Below are 8,920 nucleotides of genomic sequence, written 5' to 3'. Positions count from 1 at the left end.
GCCTATACCTACATGCCTCAGAGTAATCATGGAATCACAGAATGGTTTAGGTTGGAAAGGACCTTGAAGATCATCGAGTCCCACCCCCCCTGCCATGGGCAGGGACACCTCCTGCTAGACCAGGTTGCCCAAGGCCACATCCAGCCTGGCCTTGAACACCTCCAGGGATGGGGCCTCAACACCCTCTCTGGGCAGTCGGTGTGGACGTGGGCTGCGTTTCCCGTCGGAGCAGTCATGGGGCGGAGACGAAGCTCTGATCCTCAGGGTTGGCAAGAGGCAAGACCTCCCTGTCCCCCCCACCCTGTGGTGGGCTTCATACCACGTGCAAATGGCACGGGAGAAGCCAAGATACGGGTCTGGCTGCAGAGGACCTGGCGTGACCGGCTGGCACAGTGCTGACACTTCCATTGCAAATGAACTCTCATTAGGGAAAATAAAAAAAACACCCACAACCAAAACCCCACCGGCTGCTGCTGAGGACCCGAAGACTGGTGGCGAGCCAGGCTGAGGGTGGGAAGAGGCAGGCGGCCGGCAGGAAACCTGAAGTTGGGCTTTGCATGCAAGTGTTTTGAGATTATTTGGGAATGTAGCGGACCGTTGGAGCTTCTTCATGCAGCTTCTCTGGGTTTCTTCCTTGAAAAAGGCGCCTTCGAATCCTACATAAGTGACCTTGCAGCATTTTGTGCTATTTTAGGCTTTTTTTCGTGCCAAACCAGGCTCACAGAGCTGACTTTCCCTTGACAGGAGTTGTGCTCATCAGTAGCAAAGCCCGTGTCCTGCCTCTTGCTGTCGTACAAGCCAGGGCGAAGCCCACGGACCCAGAGGTCAGTGAGCTTTTGGCTGCTCAGCAGTTGTGGTACCGAAACCGCGATGGGGGAAGGAACGGGCTGATTTTTAACTACTTTGGTTTTTTTTAAATGGCCTTTTGGACCTGCGAGAGCTGCTCCCACTTTCTTTTAAGAGGAACTCCCCCCCAACTCAGTGGCTGAGAAGTGTGTTGGCACTGGCAGATGGAGCTGTCAGGCTTTGGTGGCATCACGGTGTGTCTTTTGTCACACACCTTGCCCAGACTGGGGTGGCACCTGGCTCCAGCGCAGGATTAACATACGCACGCAGTAGTACAGACTGGGTAGGGATGCCCTTCCTGTTTTAATTAGATGCTGACGAGGCTTTGCCTAAACAAGGTTCCGGCCGCCCTTGGCGCCCTGGCCAGCAGCCCAGCGCTGTGCCCCTCTGGCACTGGGCAAGAGGAGCCCCAGCGAGCCCGGCACACAAGGGCTGCTGGCGGTTGTCATCCCAGGTTTCCCGGCCAGCGTCGGGCAGGGACCGGCTGCCCTTGGAGCAGTTCCCCTGCCAAGGAGGGTGAGAGGGGCTGTACTCGGCGTGCTGCCCCAGCAAGAGGCTGGGGAGATCAAATATGCCTCCCGGCCTCTGCTTTCGGCTTACTCAATCCAGTACGGGGTGTTTTTGCCCAAAACACAACATGCGGCACTTCCAGCAGCACAGAGAGGTCTCGCCAAGCACGGGGGCTGCTGGCACTGCCCGATGCCTGCACGGTTGCTGCTACAAAACAAACTGGTGTTTCGGTTTGACCTCTCAGTGCAACAGGAAAATCCCCAACTAGAACCGATGGGAGAAAGATGAAAATCCCCGTCATAACAAACACCATCACCGCCCCCCAGATCTCTCCCCCACTTGGCTTCCAGCACCGCCTGGAGCGCAGCGCCTGCACTTAACCCCCTTCCCCAGGCATCTGGATCACCGGGAACAACCGGAGCTCACCCACCGGTGACCGCACCAGCGCAGGGCCGGGATGCCCTCACAGCCCCGGGTCCTCCACAAGCCCAAAGGCAGTGATGGGGCAAAACGTGCAGCTGGGGCTGAGACGCGTTTCCCCAGGGAGCCCACGGCTCGGCTGCCCGTGAGGGCCCCGTGGGAGCTGAGCGGAGTCGCATGCCGGGGAGATGGGGAGAATGAGAGCCACTTACCTCATTCGTGCTTCCCTGGGGAGAGGCATTGAGAAGAAAAGGGGGAGAAAGAAAAAGAAAAAAATGCATCTCTGTGTATCACGCACATCCACGGGAGAGCACAGGGCTCACATCTCTGGCCAGAGCCACTTGCTGGGGCCAACATGGTGGTGTACTCGCCCAGCACAGGCTGCCCCTCTTGCAGGACCCCTCACGGCTCCGTCCACCCCTCCCGCAGTCGGTCACGCCACCATGGGACACCGACCGCTCGCCCGGGACAGAGCCCCGAGGGCTTTGAACCCACCCAGGGCACTCGGGCACCAGCCCTGTGCATCGCGGCGGGCAGAGTCGCGCTGCCCAAGCCCCGGTGCCTGCAGCAGGGCCAGTACCGCCCATCCGCACAGCTCCTTCTCGGGAGAACTTTCCCTCCAGTTGGAAAGCCGTGCCGCACAGCCTGCGGGAGCCAGCCGGGTGCCGGGGAGCCGCTGCAGGCACTTTAACCTCTTTATTTTTCCCCAGCTGGGCAGGTTGCAAGTGGGCAGCGTCTCTGGCTTCCTGCTGGCTGCGTCCAGCTTAAACCCCCAACTGGTTCCTGCACAGGGATGGGGAAATGCTGGGCTTAAACATGCCAGCATCTCCCAACGGCACCCGGGGAGGGTCCCTGAGCCAACAGCCGTGGCACGGGCACTGACCGCACCTCAGGGGGGTCTAATGCGGATGCTCAGGCTGCTGAGGACAGGGCAGCCAGGATGAACCCGCCTGGGACACAGGCAATGGGCTGCTCTCGCTCTCAAAACGTCTTATTTTAAAGGCAACACCACTACCCAGCTCTGGGATGAAGGAACTGAGTAATAAAGGCTTCATTTTTTCCCTGCAAAGCTGCAAGTTTAGCTCCAGCTGCAGCTCTCTGCGCAGCAAACGGGAAGCGGGCAAACGTGGCCACTCTTGATCAAAAACTCACTGGTGGATAAAAAGCAGGGAAGGAGCAGGTAAAGCTGTTGACAACAGCCCTTTCCCCCTCGGAGCACTACAGAAATAAACCCCACAACTGCGGCTGGTGGCTTCTGAGGGCTGAGCAGACAATGAGCTCAGCCCGGCTCTGCCGGGGGAAGAGCAGGACAACATCGCAGCCCTTTAAACGTTATTTCGGCACATCGGCCCATGGCTGCAGCTGCTCCCTGGCCGAGGTGAAGGGGGGTCATCAGGAGCCTGCAGGGTCCGGGCTTTCCCTGGCAGCTCTGCAACGGGGAGAGGAAAGAGCTGCTGCAGAAAGGGAAACAGGAAGGACCGAGTGTTAAAAATACTGCGGCCGTGGGCTGCGAGATAACCCTGCCCGGGCCGGGCGCTGCAGCAGCGCTGTTCGGAAAGCAGGCAAAGCAACGCAGCGGGGTGTGGGTAGGGGAAAGCTTACTCACTCTGACCATTTTTAAGATTTTAGAGGTGTTTCTGGACATTGGGGTCTAACCAAGAGCTTCTCACGTTGTTTGGAAAAAGAAAGAAATCAAAAAAGAGCGGGTGAGACCGAGTGACCCGGCACAGCTGCGGCTGTGACGGGAAAGCAGGGCCCAGCGCCGAAACAGGCAGAGCCGAGACCTGGCCTCAGTCTCCAGCAGACCAGGGGACAGCCAAAATCCCTGCCTGAATCAGGACAGCAATACAGGGTCTTTCTTTTTGACATACACAGACACGCACACAAAACCCACATGCATCGGCTCTGAGAAGGCCCCCCCCGGAGTGGGACCGGAGGCAGCGCTGCCCCATTCCTACAAGGTCCGAGGCTCCACAAACCAACATTTGGTGATGGGGAAGACAAGAAGACAAAAAAGGCAGAACGCAATAGCTTGCTGTGAGTTTTCTCATCCCCAGCCCGGATCTACACGGCTTGTTTTTCACACTGGGCGGGATTCAGAGGCTCAGGCTCAAGCAGGGGAAGGGGTGGGTTGGTACACAGCTCCACAGTGCTGTTCACTCCTCCTCTCCAACCCATCTCGTAGTGCCTACCTGTGCTACAGCCACAGAGCAGTCCCACCCACACCCATCTCTGGTCCCTAAGGCGCCTCCCCCTTACAATAAACTCCACAAACTGATCTGAAAACATTTCCTCTCTCCTTTCTTTCCCCATCTAGAAGGTCTAAGGAATGGCCTAAAACTTGTTGTCCTGCTGTCTGAAGAAGACAGGGCATGAGTATTCTCTTGCTGATCACAGCACCACCAGCTCAAGCAGCTGGATCTGCCCAGGCAGGCCCAGCCGGAGCATCTAACAACCCTAAAGACAAATGCAAGAGCCATTTCAAAGGGGAGGAAAAGCCCCAGGAAAGTCAACACTTAAGAACTCAGTGGGGTTTGGTTGGTTGGTTGTTTTTTTAAATCAAAAGCTCTTTATCCTACCTGGTCCCATAACGCTGCGGCCACTTGGTCTATTACTGCGCCCAGTTCTCTGTACTCCCCAGAGTATCTGATATATGCCCAGGTACACAGTGTGATAAGTGTCAAGCCCATGATCATGTTGCACAGACTGGCTATGATGTCCAAGCCAATGAAGCCGGTGACTCCAGCTATCACGTAAGTGATGAAGATGACCACAAAGAGCGTGGCAGGGGTGCGGGCGGCGTGGAAGATGTTCTTGCTGTCGTTGTGCTTGATGTACTGGATGTAGAGCTCATCTATCTCGTTCTCCAGCTGCTGGAGGTAGCGACGGCTGAACTCCTCCCCACCCATCTTCTTCACCCCACGAAACAGCTTCACAGCTTCCTCCTTCAGCTCCATGTGTTTGGTCTGGAGGTCACTAGGTGCAAGGAAGGGCTTGTCCCCACCACAGACCTGCGTGGAAAACACAGTCCAATCACTTCAGAAACCTCAGCACTCACCGTTCCCGTGCTCTGCTGTGCACACCACTAGAGTTCTACAGGCTCCTGTTTGGCACGGATCACTAGATCCTGCAGGAAGACCTCCATGACTGTGCCATCCCTCTGGCACAGCTCTGCAAGGTGCAGGTGAAAATGGGGCAGTGGGTGTCTACACTGGGAAGCTGCGTCCCACAGCTCCCTTACACAGTTCACTCACAGCCCAAGCCAGGATCTCAGGCAACGCTGACGGCTGAGTTACACTGACCAGCAGGACCCTGAAGCCCAGCATTTTCCAGCACTGGAAACTCCACAGCATTTTCCTTCTGCTTCAGAGTATGGCCACATTAGTTTTAGGGCCCAGAGCAGTCCACAGGCAGTTTGGCCATGCAGCCCCGCACCCCGTTCCTGCCAACAGGCGGCAATCTCCCATACTGACGAACACAGTGGGGTCTGGAAGTGGCTGGAGACAGGCTGGAGTCTGAGCTTCACCTTAAAACATCACAACCATCCCCTCACCAGAGCCGAGAGATGGGCTGGCAGGGCAGGGCATAGGTGAAAAGCCAGTTATAATGATTTTATCCCCTAATTAGCACCAGCCATAGCATGGGTTGCACAGTCACACGGCGCTGCCAGCCCACTACATCACATTTTTGGGTTGCATCTACCCACGCTGGGATGCAAATCAGCAGAGGCCACGTGGTGTACAAAAGGCTGCCATCGGATGAAACAGTGATGGTTTGTCAATCACCCTGTCCTGCCATGATGCCCTGACCAGGCACCGCTTTCCTCCAGCCTGTGAGAAAGCTCCTTTTCCACCATAAACGTAGAAGAGACCCTCTTCGGGACACTGAGTGTGTCACTGTGACCAGTCCAGGCAGGACTTTTTCTCCCAAGAACCCAGGAAGGGAGCTTTCCCCAGGAGGACAGGAGAGCCAGCAGATATGAGCGCTGTGAAACAACGTGTTCAGCACCACCTACCTCTTCCATTCTCTTGCTGTAGGTATCTTTGGCAGTGGCAACTGCTGCTAAATTGTTGGCTTCTGCTGTGGCCTGCAAGAAAGGCAAAAGGGGTAGAATGTTTAGCTGCAGAAAGACAGGGTTGAGAAGCGTTAATTGCAGAGAGTAGCAGCCACTGGCTGCCTGGGTACCCATGGCCCACATGTGTACACGGCCAGGACACGTACAGAATTAAACAGGTCCCTTGTCTTAGCCAAGCGTACTCTCTCCAGCCTCTAACCAATGCCAAATAAGAACACCCTGTATTTACATGTCCAGCTTCCTCAGTCCCCTCAGGCAAAAGCCTGCATGAATTGAGGATTCCTACCCTCCAAGCCAGAGCAACAAAAACTTTGGCTTCGGCTGTGGGAAACAGCACGAAAACAGATAAAAGGCTCAGTCGTATGTAAACAGCTACAGCTGCAACCTCCCGCAAAGCCGTCTGGCTCAGAGAGCAGAGCTGCAGCCCAGCAGCCGCTGCCCGTGCGTGGGGCCGCGTCACCTCCGTGTGCGGCCCCACCACAGCCAAAAGCGACGCTGTTTACCTGGGGGGGAATAAGTTCAGCTCAGCCGGCTGACGCTGCGTGCAGACAGCGAGTCACCACAGCCCGGCCAAGGTGCACGAGCCGTGCTGCCGCGATTGCTAAGCCGTAACAGACTCGTGACTGCCAAATACTCCCAAAAGGGCTGTTTCTTGGGTTGTTACGCTAAGGCATTAGAAATAAATTCACAGAAGACCCAATGTGCTGCACTAGCTGGCCGCCTCTGACAATTAACGGGAAATCAATGGCAATTAAAGCGCATGGATGCCCACCAGCTCACAGCTCACACTCACGTACCTGCAGCATTGACTTTGGGTGTGGCAACTCTTCCCCTTGGTAGATCTTTATGTATGCCTGCAAAACGGTGCACAGAAAATGAAATCGCATTGAATGTGGCATTCACAAGCAACACGCAAACACCCCCACCCAGTCCCAGACACATCTTTAACAGGATGTTAAGAGCACAGAAGAGGAGGACGTTCCTGGCACAAGATGGCTTCAGCAGGGGATGCTCTGTCAGAAAATGCCAGGCAGCAGGGCTCGAGGTCGACTCCTTGGGTAGCCTGGGTCAGTCACTCAAGGCTTTCATTCCACCACTTAAGCTAAGTACCTCTACCATCGAATTTGCACCTACCTCCGTCCTTCACCGTAGGAGAAGGAGCCAGAGTCAGGTAGACCTGGAGAGTAGGCGGTGAGACTTACTCACTGATGTCTTGCATTAAAATGTCCCAGTAGTCATGACAACAAAAATAAGCTTTTTCCAAAGGCAATGGGAATACGGCCCTCAGCCTACCTCCCCCTGGTCCTCAGTTCTCCGGGGAGGCGGGGAGAAACAGCCCTGCCCATTTCTTGTGCTCACTGCACAGCCAAATATGCGACTGCGAGGTGTTTGCTTTCTGCAGCAATGGGAGCCAGGACTATCAGCTAGACCAAGAACGTTTCCTCCAGCTGGCCTGCCTGCTGCTGCTTTCCCCTTTAATTACAGCAAAAGTGCAAGCATGCCACAGATTAATAAGCCACATTTCTCTCGGGTAAGTCAATACCTTAAAATACTCCACAAGGCCTCGACAGGTGATATGGTTTCCGTTGATCTCTTTAACGTCCAGGCTCTCAGGACTAAGAAGCCAAGGAATCAAAATCTTCAAGTTCTTGATGAACTCGTCGTCTATTTCTGGAAACAAAACCCAACGTCATCAGTACCAGCCCTCCATCAGACTGGTGCTTCAGTGTGCACTCACATGAAACAAGAGCAGGAGAGTCAAAGCGAGAGACCCAGACACCCTATAATTTAGTGATGTGAGCACAGAGAAATGAACGTGGCCCCAGTTAAGTTGTTACTTAACCCATGGACAGAACATACGGCTGCGCATATATCCACAAACCACCTTCATGGTCTCAAAAATACTTGCGCAAACATAAACGTGACTGCATGGGAAAAAAATTGCTTTTGCTGGTGACACTGGTAAAGTGCACGCAACACTGACAGCCAGAGAGCAGCATCTTCTTGCCTAGACACATAGTCTCTGCAAATCGTGACCTTTTAGTGTACACTTTTGCACTGCTCTATGGCACCCATAGTGGAAATCTTCTGCCAGGGCTTTGGCTCTCTGGCTGTCATCCCCGCCACCTCCTGTGCCAGCAGGTAAGATTTTCCGTGCTGAATTCTTGGTCCTCTACGAACCCACATGTGAAATTCTCATTGCAAAGCATTTCAAAGCTTTTGCAAACCATTAGATGCTTTGGTACAGGTACACTAAGGACTCCTGCGAGCGACTGTGCATTTATATTGTACCATGAGGCAACCCTTGGCGCAGGTACCAGGAACGCGTACAATCTCTGCTCCTACCAGTCTGTCCCCTTTGCCAAAGCACAGAGCTGGCACAGGCTGCTGTTTGTGGGGGTCCACGGGCTGCCTGTGTCACTTCAACAGAGGCAAACTCATCTCCTAACAGTCATTCTTATGGCTTCATAGTGTCTGACATCCATTTATTGCCATTTAAATTAAACCGTACAAGGCCGGAGAGTGAAAAAACAATGCAACATCCAGGCATTTGGAAGGTAAGGAGAGAGGGGAAGTTTCCCCACATTTCTTCCGTCAGAGCACAAAAAGCTGCATACAGCTCCGAGTGAACAAGAAAAATGGTGTCACAAAGCCGCTGCCAACTCCTGCGCCAATTCAGCACGCACCACTTGTTCAATACTACTCAGCACCTGAAATGAAGGGGGGCACTAACAGAGATCAGCTCAGTTTCCACCATTGCGCCTCCCTCCCACTGCCTCCCTGTCCTGCTTGCTGGTTAGCACAGAGTTTGCCAGAAGAACAAGACTGATAGCTAGCCGGACAAGCCAGGGAAAAATAAGTTCTTTCTGCCTGCTAATTTATTTTAAGTGACTAATGGGGCACCTTCTCTATTGCTAAGACTACAAGCAGCCTGGAACCAGCGATGCTGGTAAGTGGTTGGTTCACTACGGACAACTAAAAAAGTCCACAGCATGTGGCTCCTTTCAGGGTGGAGAATCTTTGCCGCGGCTTTTTTTCCTTCCTCTTTTTTTTTTTTTTTACCGTTGG

General features: G+C 54.2%; 1 protein-coding gene across 1 annotated transcript in view; it reads right to left on the bottom strand.

Moving 5' to 3' along the window:
• ATL1 (atlastin GTPase 1) overlaps positions 1–8,920 on the bottom strand; it is a 74,638-nt gene that overhangs the window by 727 nt on the left and 64,991 nt on the right. The window contains exons 10-14 of the mRNA XM_009893936.1: positions 7,395–7,522; positions 6,649–6,705; positions 5,792–5,863; positions 4,356–4,787; positions 1,989–2,003 (exon numbers count right to left, since the gene is read on the bottom strand). Coding sequence (XP_009892238.1) covers positions 1,989–2,003; positions 4,356–4,787; positions 5,792–5,863; positions 6,649–6,705; positions 7,395–7,522 — 704 coding nt within the window. The remainder of the gene's footprint in view (positions 1–1,988; positions 2,004–4,355; positions 4,788–5,791; positions 5,864–6,648; positions 6,706–7,394; positions 7,523–8,920) is intronic.

The sequence above is a fragment of the Charadrius vociferus genome, unplaced genomic scaffold (assembly GCF_000708025.1).
Source record: "Charadrius vociferus isolate BGI_N301 unplaced genomic scaffold, ASM70802v2 scaffold49, whole genome shotgun sequence".
Lineage (NCBI taxonomy): Eukaryota > Metazoa > Chordata > Aves > Charadriiformes > Charadriidae > Charadrius > Charadrius vociferus.
Note: the sequence above shows the minus strand (reverse complement) of the source record. Positions and strands in the feature narration are given on the sequence as shown.